Source organism: Cnephaeus nilssonii (genome assembly GCF_951640355.1).
Source record: "Cnephaeus nilssonii genome assembly, chromosome: 2".
NCBI lineage: Eukaryota > Metazoa > Chordata > Mammalia > Chiroptera > Vespertilionidae > Cnephaeus > Cnephaeus nilssonii.
Genome location: NC_137073.1, coordinates 85886605 through 85901040, shown reverse-complemented (window position 1 = coordinate 85901040; position 14436 = coordinate 85886605). Strand labels below are relative to the sequence as shown.

The 14436-nt window shown below is 57.7% G+C and overlaps 2 protein-coding genes across 3 annotated transcripts in view; both read right to left on the bottom strand.

Moving 5' to 3' along the window:
- Positions 1-167: 167 nt before the first annotated feature.
- LRRC14B (leucine rich repeat containing 14B) lies at positions 168-5126 on the bottom strand (the record flags this gene model as incomplete). Its single annotated transcript, XM_079783654.1, has 2 exons — positions 168-895; positions 4237-5126. 2 exons carry the CDS (start codon positions 5124-5126, stop codon positions 250-252), a joined length of 1536 nt encoding a protein of 511 aa, XP_079639780.1. The 3' UTR covers positions 168-249.
- A 2105-nt stretch (positions 5127-7231) lies between these two features.
- PLEKHG4B (pleckstrin homology and RhoGEF domain containing G4B) overlaps positions 7232-14436 on the bottom strand; it is a 77406-nt gene continuing 70201 nt past the window's right edge. The window contains exons 19-23 of one of the 2 annotated variants that reach the window (XM_079786253.1): positions 13908-14024; positions 13499-13726; positions 10589-10755; positions 9545-9605; positions 7232-8159 (exon numbers count right to left, since the gene is read on the bottom strand). In XM_079786253.1, coding sequence (XP_079642379.1) covers positions 9564-9605; positions 10589-10755; positions 13499-13726; positions 13908-14024 — 554 coding nt within the window. In that variant the 3' untranslated portion in view covers positions 7232-8159; positions 9545-9563. Of the gene's footprint in view, positions 8160-9544; positions 9606-10353; positions 10756-13498; positions 13727-13907; positions 14025-14436 lie in introns of those variants that run through there. The other variant, XM_079786254.1, reaches the window with a different exon arrangement.

The following is a 14436-nucleotide window of genomic DNA, read 5'->3' as shown; positions in this document are numbered from 1 at the left end:
TTCTTTGTGCCGACCCCGGGGCATTTTCCCCTCCTGCATGCCCGCTGTGCTTTGAGCCTAAAGTGACCTCGTGTCACATCTACGGGAAGGCAGGGCTTCACCTCCTATAGCGCCTAACAGGTGCCAGGACGAAGAAATGCTTTGGGTGATGGTAGTGAGGGCGCAGACACTGGGCCCAAGCTGCCGACCCCGGGGTCACGGATCCATCGGCTGGAAGGTGAGACCCGCTGTGCCTGTTGCAGGCCCCACCTACTCCATTTGTTTCAGAGCCCTGGAGAAGTTTTCTAGGGCCGTTTTGAAAGCTTGCAGCAAGAAAACACCAAGTTCGTTGCTTGTTTCTTGAATATCTGGGTCGAAACTCCCGAAGACTGGCGTGGAGACCTGGATGTCGTCCCGGCCAGCCCGCAGCAGCACGCCGCGCAGGTCCTCGGCAATCAGGTCGTATTTCTGCTGGTCGAATTTGGACATGGCCAGCTCATCCTGGGGGTAGGCGGCCCCCTCAGGGTAGCAGTCCTTGGGCACCGGGAACTCCACCCACCGCAGCTTGGGGAGCTCGCAGAGAGCCAGGAAGAGGCGCCTGAGGGCGGAGGCCGACAGCGGGTTCCCCAGGAAGCGGAGCTCCTGGAGCTGCTGGCAGGGGCTCAGGGCCAGGATCAGGGTGCTCAGGTGGCGGTCCTCGATGCTGCACTCCTCCAGGGTGAGGACCCTCAGCGTCTGCGCGGCCCGGCCCAGCAGCCTGAAGAAGGTCGAAGGGAAAAGGTGGACCAGGCTGTGCCCGCTGAGATCCAGCACCTCCAGGTGGGCGGCATGGGTGCAATCCGCCAGGAAGGCCATGTCCGCGTGGTTCAGGGAGCAGTTGGCCAGGTCCAGAGCTCTCAGCGGGGTCCTTAGGGGGCTGCAGGCGGGTGGAAAACAGCAGAAGTGAGAGGCTCCCCGGGGAGGAGCTCTGGGGGCGACGAGGTGACTCTGTCTCAGGGGTCAGCAGCCAGGACTGCGGGGCCAAATCCACCAGCTGCCTGCTTTCGTTCAGCCTGAGAGCGAAAATGGCTCTGAGAGTTGAACAAACCAAAAGAACAGTTTGTGACATGAGAAAATGACAGGAAATTTCAGCGGCCACGAACAAACTGTTACTGGGACGCCACCTCGCTCATTCATCTACTGTCTGTGGCTGTTTTGGGGCCGGAAAGGCAGGCTGCATCCTTGAGACGGTGGTGTGGCTGCGTGTAGTGAAGAGTTCACTTCACCAAAGACAGGTCTGGCCTTGACCACAGCTCCTACAAGGATGAATCTGTTGTGTCACCACTCTTGGTGGGGACGTGACCACAGAGGTCTCTGTAGAGAATGTTTGCTCACAAACTGGTTGGGGCAGGGAGATGCGTGTGAACTAGCAGGAAATGAGATGCCCAGGTTTCATTCAAGAGCAGAAGCCACACAGTTTTAGGGCCTTGGAGCCATCTAGTCCAGGCTCTCCCTTTCTGATGTAGGTGGCCCCACATCAATAAACACAGAGCCGGGGTGTGACCCTGCTCTGGGCTGCGGTCCTCAAAGTCAGGAAGAGCATGCACAACGGGGTCCTGTGAGAGACACGTGTTCTTGGTCCAGCCATCCCCGGGACTCAGGACCTGTGCCTGGTGTCACCAGGTGAGCGCTGAGCACAGGAGGCTGCACGGGGTCCAGTTCGCTGTCCTGCCCATCCCCTTGCTGGAGCTGCCGCCCCTCCCACCTCCTGCACCTGTACTATGTGTGCGCTCAGTGCCTGGCGTCTGCCCATCGGCCTGCACAGCTGAGCACCTGCTGTCTACCTCACAGCGTGCTCTCTGCATCCTTGCTGGGTTCCATGGGTGAATGCTTCTCTTTCCATTTCTCTCATGCCACACCCACCCACGAGGAAATCCTGTCAATCCTCCCTCACATCAAGTCCAGGCCTGAGCTCCGCTCACCACCGGCCCTGCTCACAGATGGTCCTGGCCTAGTCCTCTCCTCTCTGGATTGGCAGGGCCTGCTGTGTACAAAAGGGCCATCAGTACGGGCCTGTCCATCTTGGCAGGCCTGCACCTGGGGATGGGACTGGGGGCTGGGTGGTCCCTGGCCCTGGATTGTTTGCACCAAGAAGCTGGTTCATACCAAGCCCCTGCTTCCTTCTGGGACCCGGAGTCTGGGTGTGCGCCTGGCTGAAGAGCCCGCCTACCAGCTCCCACAACAGTGGCATCTAACTAGCTCCCTGGTAGAGGGCACCTACACGGTGCCGAGGGATAAAGTGAGTCCGGGGACTCCCCTGGGCGACGACCTGGGAGCTCCTGCCAGGCCTCCCAGCCCTGTCCCACGTGCCTTTCCCTTTGCAATTGTGCTGTGTTTTTTCTTAATCAATCACAGCTGTGAGGACTACGCTGTACTAAATCCTCCTAGGAATCACAAAACCTAGTGGTCGCGGAGGCCTGACGCCTCCTATGCGGGTCTCCTTAACCCTCCACCCATGTGCACTGTGTGCGCCGAAGAGGTCAGAGTGACCCTTGTGGATACACACGGATCATCCACCTTCCTGCTCAGAACTTCCGGGGCTTTGCTCACTCAGGAAAAGCTGGAGCCTTCCCTCTTTTCCTTTCCCCTGCCACCTCCCTCACACTGCCCTCTCCCTGCTGACCCCCCTCCCTGCTGACCCCTGGCCCTGCCACATCCCCACCTGGGGTCCCCTCTCCACTACTGTGCAGGAGACTGTTCCTCAGACTCAAAGGGACCTCAGGAGTGCGCCTGGACCTTCCAGGGAGGGACCTTAGGCGCTCAGCAACCAGCCCGACTGCAGTACGCTCTGGAGCACGGGCTCCACCCAGTGGAGGGTCAGGGTGTGCCGGGCGATGAGAAGGCAAATCAGGGGCTGAGCTAACATGACAGCCCTGCCAGGCTTGTGTCGGGTCCCTCTGGCTGTGGGACACACTCCCCCAGTACGAAGGCACATCTGGACTGAGGACCCAAGCCAGCCAAATGTAGGACTGTCCTGAAGGTCCCAGAGAGCTGGTCACCCGTCAGAGTTTTACGTGTAGTGGGCTTGGCGGCCACCTTTTCTGTGTAGGAGACTGACGTCCTGTGGCAGGCAGGAGGAAGGGAGCACTCATTCCCCTACCTGGCGGATTTGGGGGGGAGGAACAGAGATGGGTGACCTGGGGGAGCCGGGGTACCTGCAGGAGAGGAGAGGGAGTGTGGCCTCCAGCCACCTGGGCTGGCAGTTCTGGGTTAACGTGCATAAAAGACCAACACCTGTAAGCAAAGGGCTCCCTAAACTAGGAAAGGGCTCCTCACACTCCCTGGCTCAAGAAATGAGAAGTTCAATTTTCTTTACATTTTTATAAGTACGTTCATGGCAGGTGGCCCGACAGCCCGCCTGGTGCTCCCACTCTTGTGTGGTGACTGGCTCCTAACCCACACAACATGCAAAAGTGAGGACACACTCGAGAGGAGGTCATAAGGACACCCTCCCCCCGGGGCGCTCTGGCTCTGGGGGCGGGAGGGGGGAGTGGGGAGCAGCCAGAGGCTTGTGGAGAGCCTGCATGAAGAGGTGCCTAGGACACCTGCCCGGGCCCGATGAGTGAACCTGGAAGCAGATCGTCCACTTTTCCGCCCGCCAAGCCTTCAGGGAGACCACAGTCCACCAACAGCCAGAAGCAACAGCCAGAGGCAAGCTTGTTCAGCCCAGTGTTGGGGTAATTGGTTACAATAACAAGTAATTAATACACTAATGTAGTTACTTCTGTGTTATTGGTTTGCTAATCAGTCATTTTCTCTTCACCTTACTAACTGAAAACAGTCCCCTGTGAGTTCCCAGGGCTACACTCCCCTCCCCTTTCCCCAGGCCCGTGGTCGGTAAACTGCGGCTCGCGAGCCACATGCGGCTCTTGGACCCCTTGAGTGTGGCTCTTCCACAAAATACCACGGCCTGGGCGAGTCTATTTTGAAGAAGTGGCGTTAGAAGAAGTTTAAGTTTAAAAAATTTGGCTCTCAAAAGAAATTTCAATCGTTGTACTGTTGATATTTGGCTCTGCTGACTAATGAGTTTGCTGACCACCGGCCTAGTCTGTCCCCTGCTGCTTTGGGCCTCTTGTAAGTAACAAGGTCCCATTATCCACCGGGTTCCGTGGTGCATCTTCAGCTTTAGAGGGTCCCGAGTCACCCTGACCCAGGTAAGAGGCTGTGAGCAGCGACGGCACCCGACCTGCCACCTCCCTCTGGTCACCCCAGACTCACCCGAGCAGTTTCTGGATGTTCCCGGTCAGTGTGGAGAAAGCCACACTCAGCTCGGTGAGCTGGGTCATCTGGCTGAGCTCCCAGGCGATGGAGGTGAGGAGGGGGTCCTCACCCTCGGTAGTTGGGGCGCAGGCAGGGGGCGTGTCAAAGGCCTTGGCAGGCAGGGTGAGTGAGACCAGCTGGGGGAAGTGCAGCTGGGCCAGCAGCTGCTGCACGTGGCCCGCGTGCAGCCGCACGTTGTGCACCACCTGCAGCCTGCGCAGCTCGCCAGGCCCCGCCAGGCACAGCACCTGCAGGAGCTGGCCGGGGTCCAGGCTGTCCGCCCGGAAGGAGAGGCAGCGCAGGCGCAGTGGGGCGGGAGTTGCCGGCCCCAGGGCCTGCGCCACCACCTGGAAGTTTCCATCCGTGACGAAGATATCAGCCAGGACCTTGACAGAATGCTGGGCGGCACGGGGGTCCGCCTGCAGCTCGCAGCAGGTCCTGGCCAGCAGCTCTGTGCGGCCCCACCGGCCCAGCGCCCGCCCGCAGGGGCACTGCTGCACCTGCACATCTCGGACTCCCGTGAGGTCAGCCAACTGCAGCCGCCGCCGGCCCCTGCCCTGGAGCACGTGGTCCGCCAGGCCCCTCAGGCAGGCCTCCAGGCAGGCCCGGCAGGCCCGGTCTCGCAGGTCGCCTTCGTGGTCTGTGCTGGGCCCCAGCAGCGCGCCCAGCCGGAACTCCTCCAGGGGCCACCGCTGCAGCAGAGCTCGGATCACCTCCGCCCGCTCCAGCAAGTAGCTGGCTTTGAAGAGGAGTGGGTAGAGGTTGTGGGCCACGCTGTCCAGGCTCTGCAGGGCCACCTGGGGGTGGGACGCCAGGGCCTCCGCAGAAGCAAAGCGCAGGGACTTCATCCTGCCCACCTGCGGTGGCAATGGCAGGACCGTGCTCTCCCCTCGTGATTCTCCCAAAGACACGTGTATGCCCTCCCCTATTTTTAGCTGCAGCTGCTGGGAGCAGCTTGCCGTTGGAAGGGAGGTGGCCGGCCAGCCCTGTGTCATCTGATGGTTATTTTGGTCCTGGGTGCCTGTTTGGTTCTGGGCGAGGTGTCTGGCAGCAGCCGGCATATCTTCGTGGAGCTCGGCTGGTGAAAGCAGAGCTGAGTGCTTAGGTCAGGGGAGGTCTGGGCCCCAGAAAACTGCCGCCTGTGCCCACTGCAGGGGTGGGTGGCCCGTGTTTGGGAGCGTAGTAAGCTGGTCCCAGGGCAGTCTCCTTGGAGCACATCTGCCCCAGCTCTAACCCCGTCCACAGTTACAGGAGCACAGAACAAGGTCAGCCTTGGGCTAACAAACATTTCACGGAACCTCTGGGGCTGGAGTCCCCCCTGGCCTTACTTCTGGGAATAGGGACTCGTACCAAGGATGGGGGTAGGCACCTCTGACAACTGTTGTGCCAGCCCCATAAGGCATCGATGCTTTGCTTTGTCCCTTTTCTTCCTTTTTCTCTCCAAGGACCCGGTGCAGCCTGTGGCCTCCCCACTTCCCTGGGAGGGAGCCATGGTCTGAGTGAGCTGGGAGGACATGCAGACAGTCCCTTGTGGGCCTGCCTGACAGCAGCTGGGAGATGCAGGCTCAGCACCTTCCCGCACCCCTGCAGTGTCCTCATCTCTGACCCTAGACCCAGGAGGCAGGCGCTGCTGCAGGTTGGATGGGAGGCCCTGGGAGCCAGGCTGCCTTGCCTCCCTGATGTGGTGTTCCACTCTTCACTCTGAAGGGTGGCAGAGCACGATGTGCCAATATGCCACGTTGGCATCAGGATTATTTTGAGCTAAAGGCACTTGAACAACAGCAGGTGCTAACCTCCCCCTTTCTTCCTAAAAGCAGGAGCTAAGGCTTCATGTGAGCCCGGCTGGTGTGGCTCAGTTGGTTGGACATTGTCCTGAGCACCAGGAGGTCACTGGTTCAATTCCCATGCCTGGGTTATGGGCTCGATCCCCAATAGGGGATGTGCAGGAGACAGCCGAACAATATTTCTCTCATTGATGTTTCTCTCTCTCTCTCTCTCTCCTTCCCTCTCTCTGAAATCAATAAAAACATATTTTAAAAAATGAAATAAAGCTGCATGTAAGTCACCCCTCCTGCACCAGGAGGGATGGGGGTCAGGCCAGAGAATTTGAGCAAACAGACCTCATTAAGTAACTTGTCTTCCTTTACTTTTCCACAGTTGCCTCTTTACTCAACTTAGCAGAGAAACGCTTGGGCTTATGCCCTTGGGTCTTCGTTTCCTGTGAGGGCTCCATGTCACCTAAAATTTATGTTAAATAAACCTGTTTGCTTTTCTCTTGTTAATCTGTCTCTTGTTACTAAAATGGGTGGGGAAATATTTCCTCCCTACAAACCTGGGCATTGATGGCTGTTAAATGATTATTAAATGACTAACTCCCTCCTATCCCCCAACACACACACACACCACCATCATTTGGGGCAGGGCTGGAGCGGTTAGCTCACAGGCCACCTGGACAAGCTCTGGGCTGGGAGGGTCACAGCTGGAACAGAGATACAGAGACAGAGAGACACACACAGAGAAAGATGACAGGAAGAGAGAAAGAGCAAGAGAAGGAGGGGGAGAGGCAGAGAAAGGCAGTGGGAAGAAAGGACCCGCTGAGGTGCGCTGAGGTGCGTGGCATGTGAGTGAGTGTGTGGGGGGTGTGGACGCTCCCTCAGGGTGCTGCAGGCAGCTGTCCGCTCTGAGCCTCCCTCAGGGGGGTGGGGGATGGGAAGGCCTCAGCTCCCAGGGTGGAACCCACTACAGTCAGGCAGGTGAGGGGCGTGTGAGCAGTGGGACTTCGCCTGACTTTACCAGAAGGTGTCTGACGTGGATGTGGACCCCAGAGCGAGGCCCCGCTGTCCCGGCCACGTCCCCCCAGGTTGCAGGAGCTGGGCTTCCTGGTGACGTAGGTGACATGTGCAGGAGATGTCCTTGGCCACGACAGACCTTGTAGAGACACGCAGCCACATGGTAAAAACACATCCTATTTATTTCTGTTCCTAAGTTTGGGTCAAGTCAGCACTAAAAATGTAACAAAACAGTCTCCACGGCTGGCAAATCACAGAGGCGTGGCCCCTGCCACCACCACTCCCTGGTCCTGGAGGTCCATGTGGTGGTGGTGCGGGGGTGGAGGTGGGAGATATCTGCAGCAGGAAGCTCATTACAGGTCTGGCGTCTCCCAGGCTCCCCCTGCTTCTGATTCAACTCCTCTGGTGAGGGTGGTCTTCTCGGGCAATGTCCACACCAACGGGCCTCCAGCACTGGCTCCTCAGAGCTGCAGGCCCACCTGCTGTGCCCCTGCCCCACCCTGGCGCCTACCTGGGAAGCAGGGTGCAGCCTCCACCCAGGCTCACAGGGGGTCACCTGTGGCCCCTGAGCCTAACTCTAGTATTGCTCTGCTGACTACATACAACTTGTTACACAGGAAACAGAACAGAGGTTCCCATTATACTACCCCGCATCTGGGACACATCTCTGTGGGGCCCCACCTGGGGACCATCACCCACGGCCTGAATTGCCTGGAAGGTAGGGAGGTACAGTCCCAGAGGGCTCACCCTGCTCTGAGGCCCACGCGTGTCTGGGCCTCCGCATGGGATAGGGGGTCTGTGTGCTCCCACCACAGTGGGAGAGGCTGGGCCGCATGGGGTGTCAATGCTGGACGGAGGTGGAAGAACCATACAGGAAGGACGAAGCGGAGGCCTGGCCGGCCATGCACAGGCTGCGCGGGGGGGCATGATGGGAATGACTTCAGGTCCCAAGGGGCGTGTGACCGAGAATCCCGTGGCTGGGGGCCGGTGTGGCAGGAGCGCCCAGCTTGTGTTTCATCCTCAGACCTCAGGTGCAGGTCTAGGCTGACGTTCCTCTGCCTGGAGTAGTCACATCCCATCCAGGTCTCAGAGCTGTCAAAAGAATGACCCTGTTACCTCCCCTGGCCTCCTCCCACCGGCCCTTAGCCCCCAGGTCTGCCAGAGCACCGAGCCCTTGTCTGTGAGGCTCTTCAGGGGTCCTCACACCACAAAAGGCACTCTGGGCTCATGGACATATCCTTTCTAAGAAGCACTGGGGCCAGGCAAGGTCAAGGACAGGGCCCCATGAACAAGAGCCCCTGTGAGCTGACTTCCCCATGGCAGGTGCAGCGCTGGTCTGTGAGCTGACAGGTCTGGGCCTGGATGGGAGTGGTTGCCCTCCGCTAGCATCACAGGGCGTCCGTGGGTGAAAGGGTTTTGGCCCTGAAATGTGTCTGGTCTGCGTTTGCCGTTCTGATCCTGGAATGGGTGTGTGAGTGTGTGTGTCTCACCAGCAGCTGCTCCTGTGAACTGAAATCGCTTAGATGATTTTACATGTGGTTTGTGGAAAACGGTCTATTTTACAGGCACAGGGGTTTCACATGTACGTGTAGACTTGTCATTCGCTCCGGGACTTACACACACACAGAAGGTGGTCAGTGCAGGGAAACTGTGGGAGGTGGTGGGGATGGTGGGAGGGGGTGGGCAGGGGTTCTTCTCTGGAGTCTGAGAATGGAATTCAGGCCGAGATGTCTCCTGCCTCCTTTGTGCCTCCCCCACTGTCCGCCCAGGACACCAAGGCCTGAGATCGTGGTGGAGGACGTGGCTTCACACCCACGGAACCTGCCGCCTGACAATTGGACTGTGGCTCCCACCTGTGGTGCCTGCTGCAACATGGATTCGATGTGTGCATGGACTTCCCGCACGCAGTATTGGGCACAATGAGTGCCAGCCTTGTCTGAGGACAACTGCTGGCGAGCCACGGGGCACGGGCAGGTGGGAGTGGGTGTCAGGGAGGCCCCATTCTCAGGAGAGGGTGCCAGGTCCCCTTGAGCCACTGCTGATAGGGGGTGCTCTGGAGGACACCCTGGAGGCAGGGGCGGGGTGGGTGGTCTCCACTGCCTTGGCTGGGCCTCTGGGGAGAGACTATCTCTCTCCCAGGCCTGGCCCTCCTGCTGGAGAAAGGCCTGGCTCTCAGAGTGGCCAATGCTGGCCTCTTGAGTATGCCGGTCACCAGGGGGTTTAGGCAGCGAGACTGCAGGGAGGTTAGACAGGAAGATGGGGGAGCAGGGGAGCAGGGGAGCAGTCCTGCCTGGCTGGTGCGCCCCTCTCGTGGTGCTGTCAATGCCCGGCTATGCGATCACAATACGGAAGCATCTGCAACAGGCAGAGACTCGGTCAGGCAGCCTGGGGGTGGCGGGGTGCCCGGCGCCTTAGGGAATACGGTGGGCGAGAGAAACCCCTGGTCCACTGGGGAAGCTGGGAAAACCGCTACTTACAGAGTGTTTTGCCTGCCACTCAAACCGCTGTCCAGAAGCCGAAGACATGAGGGGTGTTGTTCTGACAGAAAGGGAGGGAAGTCACTACAGAACCAGCGTCACTGGGCCTCACAAATGATCTGGGGCAAGGGAGCTAAAGACTCATTCCCTCGGCTCTCGGCTCAGCGCACCCTTAAAATCGGACCTTCCCTTCGGATGCTTCCCGGAGGTGGTCTGAGGGCGTCTTTCTAGCACTGGAGAAGTGCCTGCAGACTCACGGGTATGACGTGGGGTGGGCGAAGGTGGGGAAGGCACTGACCCCACAGGCCCAGCCACGTCCTGCGAGAAGGTCTCTTTGAAAAGGTAACTTGTGTGTTGACTGGCCCCTCTCCTGGCCACGTCAGTCCCTCCCCTTCAGGAAGACGTCTGAGTGCACATCCCGGGCAATGTTTGGGGCCTCCTCCTACAACAGGCTGGGCCCCAGACACCCTCCCGAGATAAAAACACACATTTGCATCAATTTGGGGAAACACTGATTTGCCAGGTATGTGATCCCTTCAGAAGGGCAGGACTGGGGGTCCTGTGAGTGTCCCAGGAGGGGCTGGACTCCAGGCAGAGCCCCCGTTGACCCTCTGCCCTGCATCTTCCAATTTCAGCTTGCTCCTCGGCAGGCTGCTTGGAAAAGGCTTCTGCTGACCATTAGCCCTCTTACACCCAGGACTGCGGGCGCCTTGAGTGGAGGCACCACTGAATGGAACTAGTGAATGCCAAATGGTACAGGTCAGGCCTCCAGGTGGCCGGCAAAATCTCAGCAGTGAGGAGGCCCTAAAATCACCCTGGCTAAGTGACACGAAGTGTCCAGTGACTGAGCCAGGCCTTCGGTTTCTAGCCAGCCTGCCCAGTGTGCAGTGCTGGGTGCGGGTGGGGAGCAGATTCACGTGCATAATGACCCCTCAGGGTGGGGTCTGTGTGGTCCTGGGTGGCCCAGCATCACTTGGGCAGGTGCTGACTGCGCCCTAAGCACCTGGGCCTCTCATGTGGGGTCTCAGAAGAGGGGACACTCACGGTCGTGGTGAACTGGGCTCCGTCAAGCTGTGGCTGCGGGTCCCTCGGTGGAAGTGGGGGAGATGTGCTCTGGGGGCCCTTATCAGAGAACAGGGGCTGTGACAGCCCGGGTTGGCCAGGGCTGCTGTCCCCCGACATGCACTGGGAAGACTCCGAGCTCTTGGCACCTGTGGAGAGGAGCGGAATTAGGGCGGGTCCATCAGGGTGAGCGCTGCCCGGCCTCTTCTATGCTCAGGGGCCTCAGAGCCTGTCAATCAAAAGCTAGGTGTTTTCTGCTCTATGTGCGAGCTTCTAGCAGCACATGAGGCTGGGTCAGAGCAGGATGGCATGGCAGGAAGGTAGGTACCACATATGCTCATGGACAATGTTTTCTGACCCGCTTCTCTGAGCCAGTGTAGCTGATAGACCAGGGTGGGCGGCGCCCAGACAACCTCTCCACCAGTAGGCGGTCTCCAGCTCATGCTGGGGGCTCTGTGACCACTGGTTATGCAAGTCAAAGGGGAAGCAGAAACTGAGACCAAAGAAGGGCCCCAACCCTTAAAGGAGCCACACAGAACAAACAAGACCTGACATCCTTCCCTTCCCTCCATCCATCTACACCCCCCCCCCCATCTCTGCTGGAAGACTGTAGGGCCAGCCTAGCTGAAGCCACTGGATACAGGCCCGGGGTCACTCCCCACAGCTGAGACCGATGTTCTAGGCCACTGCCTGGGCACAGTCTCAATCTCCTGCATGGGTGGCCGGTGGCTTTCCCCTGTAATTCTCTGAAGGATCACGAGTGCTGTTTGGGCACCGAGCTGGGGATGGCCAAGATGAGCCCTTAACACAGGCCCTTCCACCTTGTCCTCACATCCGGGCACCCCGGCCTCAGACTCGGCCTTGACTGGAGGCTGCACCAGCCCAGATGCGAGCTACCTGTGGTCCTGGAGCCAGAAGTATGTGTTCAGGAAGTGCAGTCGCCCTGGGCTGGCAATGCCACATGTCCCCTTTGTACTCCGGTGGCCCAGCCTGCAGCGGCTGCTGCTGATCAGGTGTGCAGCACCTGGCCACCTGGGCTCCCCGGCAGGGTTCATGCGCAACGCCTTCCATCAGGCACAGAGATGGCTTGGAGTCAGTTGCAAAGCCCTCAGATGTCCTGCTGGCAATGACACATTTTGGGCTTGGGAAGGTTACTTGTCCCAGGCAGTGTGGCCCGAGGATGGGCTGCATCTGGGCAGGAGGCCACATGCCAATAACCAACCATGGTGAATTCCAGACACATCCCTTCCTCCACGTGGAAGTTGTGCAAAATACTGCTTCATTGGGATGTAAGCGACACAAGAAAGTGCACACCTCTAAAGTACAAATGGACATCTTTGGACATGTGTATACACCGTGAGGTTACACATGTGTACACACCAGTCAGAGAGAACATGTGTGTTGCTCACCAGAAGCGGCTGGTGCCCATTATGTTCAGTGTGGTCACTGACACGCTGAGCACGGGTCCGCCTCTGACCAGTCAGCCCTCTGTTCTTTGTTCTCTCTTCTTCTTTCTCGACATTCTTTGGACTTTTTTCTTACAGTTTCATTTTGTCTCATTTATTGGTGTTTCAGCTGTCTCTTTGTTTTATTTTAGTGGTTGTTTTGGGTTTTATAGTCTAACAGATCACAATTTGCCTTCAAGTGATATTACTCAGTTCACAAGCAGCATAGAACCCCACGTCCGTGGACGCTGTTGTCCAACAGCTCACGGATGTGCCCCTCCTCCTTCTTTCTGCCTCTCTGAGTTTCATTTTGGACACTTTCCACTGATGTGTCTTCAAATTCACTAACATTTTCTTCTGTTACCCCAACCGGTCTCATTTTCATCTCAGATATTGAAGCTTTTGCCCCTCTATGTCCTTTCTTGCTGTTTTCATATCTTCCATGTCATTACTTAACTTCTTAGACATCAAGAATGGTTATAACAATGGTTTGAAGGCCTCAACGGATAATTCTAACATCCACGCCAGCTTCAGCTGGTTTTGCCGGATTGGTTATTCTCATTACGGTTTATGTTTTCTGCTTCTTTGCTTGCCTGTTGCTCTGACTGGATGTCACAGAATGTGAACTGACCTTGTTGGGTGCTGGATACTCTGGTGATTCTATAAATCTCCACGAGCTTGGTCCTGCGATGGAGTGAGGTTACCTGGAAACGAGTCCTCTTGGGTCTTGCTTCATGATCTGGTGGGTGGGTTGGATGCAGGGATCATTTGAATGCTCCCTCCCCCTGAGATAGGCCCTTCTAATGGCTCGCCCAGCACCCCACGAACCACAAGTGTCCCGCCCAGCTGGTGGGATAGGCACCCGTGTGAATGTGGAAAGTGCTCTCTCGGCCTTTCAGAGGTTCCCCAGCTTTGGGGGTTCTTCACGTGCTGTGCTGATCATGTGATTTGGATTTTGGAGGGGAACCATCTGTCAGGCTCCCAAGGCCTCTCGCTGCACAGGCCTCGCCTACTCCGTCCTGCAAACCCCGCCACCTTGGTCTCCTCCACATGGGGAGTCTGTGCACCATGTCCGGGGACACTCAGGGCAGTAACCAGGGCAGTCGCAGGGCTCACCTCTTCTTTCTGCCTCTCAGGGTCACTGCTCTTTGTTGTCAGATGTTCTGTGTTTTGAAATCTCTCATTGCATATATTTCTCCTGGATTGGTTTTGCCTGTTTGTGTGGTTTTTTAAAATTTGTTTTAAATCTGTCCCCTGTTACTTCATTTTGGGTGGAAGTGAAAGGTTGGTGTGTTTGTTTTTAAAAGAAAAGAAACATTCTAATTTGTTTGAAAATGTTGGAAATGTATAAAATCAAGCGAAACAAATGAACACATACACTGGCCCCCGAACCACATCAGCCGTGAGAGGCTGGAGCGCAGGCGGCCACAGCGCAAAGGGCACTCACGTAGCGCAGGCTGGCTCCCCGCCTCCTGCTCCGGCTCGTCCTCCTCGATGCAGGCGTGGACGTCGTGCGGCCAGGGCCAGTGGGCTTGGCTGGTGGACCCGTGCAGGGCGGCAGAGGACTGGCTGCTGGAGGAGGAGGTGCTGCTGTCTGAGATGGTGGAGTGCGGTCTCTTGAAGGGCGTGGGGTGGTTACGGGCAGGCACAGCTGTGGATGCGTGGGCTCTTGACTCTGGAAGGAGACAGGAAGCAAGCTGTCGGCCCCTGCTTCAGAAGCGCAGCCTCGACGCCAGAGCCAGACAGGGCCCTCAGGAAGACTGGCCAGGGTCTCTGCCTGCAGCAGCCGCCCCGGCGCTCTGGGGCCTGGGTTCCAGCTGGCAGGGCAGAGCGGGGGAGGGCTGGGACCACCTTACCTGTTCCATTCATGTTGTACTCGGCAGCTTGGTCACTTAGGGCTGCGTCGCTGGGCTTGATGTCCAGGAACGGTGTGCTGCCCAGCCCCACAGACACTATTTCTTGCATTCTGAGTTCTGAAATAGAAGAATGTAGGACACTCTTCCAAACAACTCCTTGGGTTTAATACCACCCTTGATGGTGTTCTGCACCCAACACCCTCAGTTCAGACCCGGCTCCCCAGAGTGATGCTGGGGCCCAAGCGGTCTCACAGTGGCCTCTCTCAGAGAATATGGGGTGACAGAGGCCTCCAGGAGGCACATGGCCACGAGAAGGACTCACTGACAGATATCTGTGTGTCTTTGAATACCGAGAGGAGACCTAAGCATAGGGTAAGAGTCTAATAATGAATTACTTCTTGGTAAAACTAAAAAAGAAAGAAAAGAAAGATAACAGTTACAGTTGGTGGGAGGATGTAGAGGGAATGGCAGGAGCGGAGGAGACTGGGGAGGAGATGGGGGACCCAGCCATGGGCCTCCTGCTCCTTAT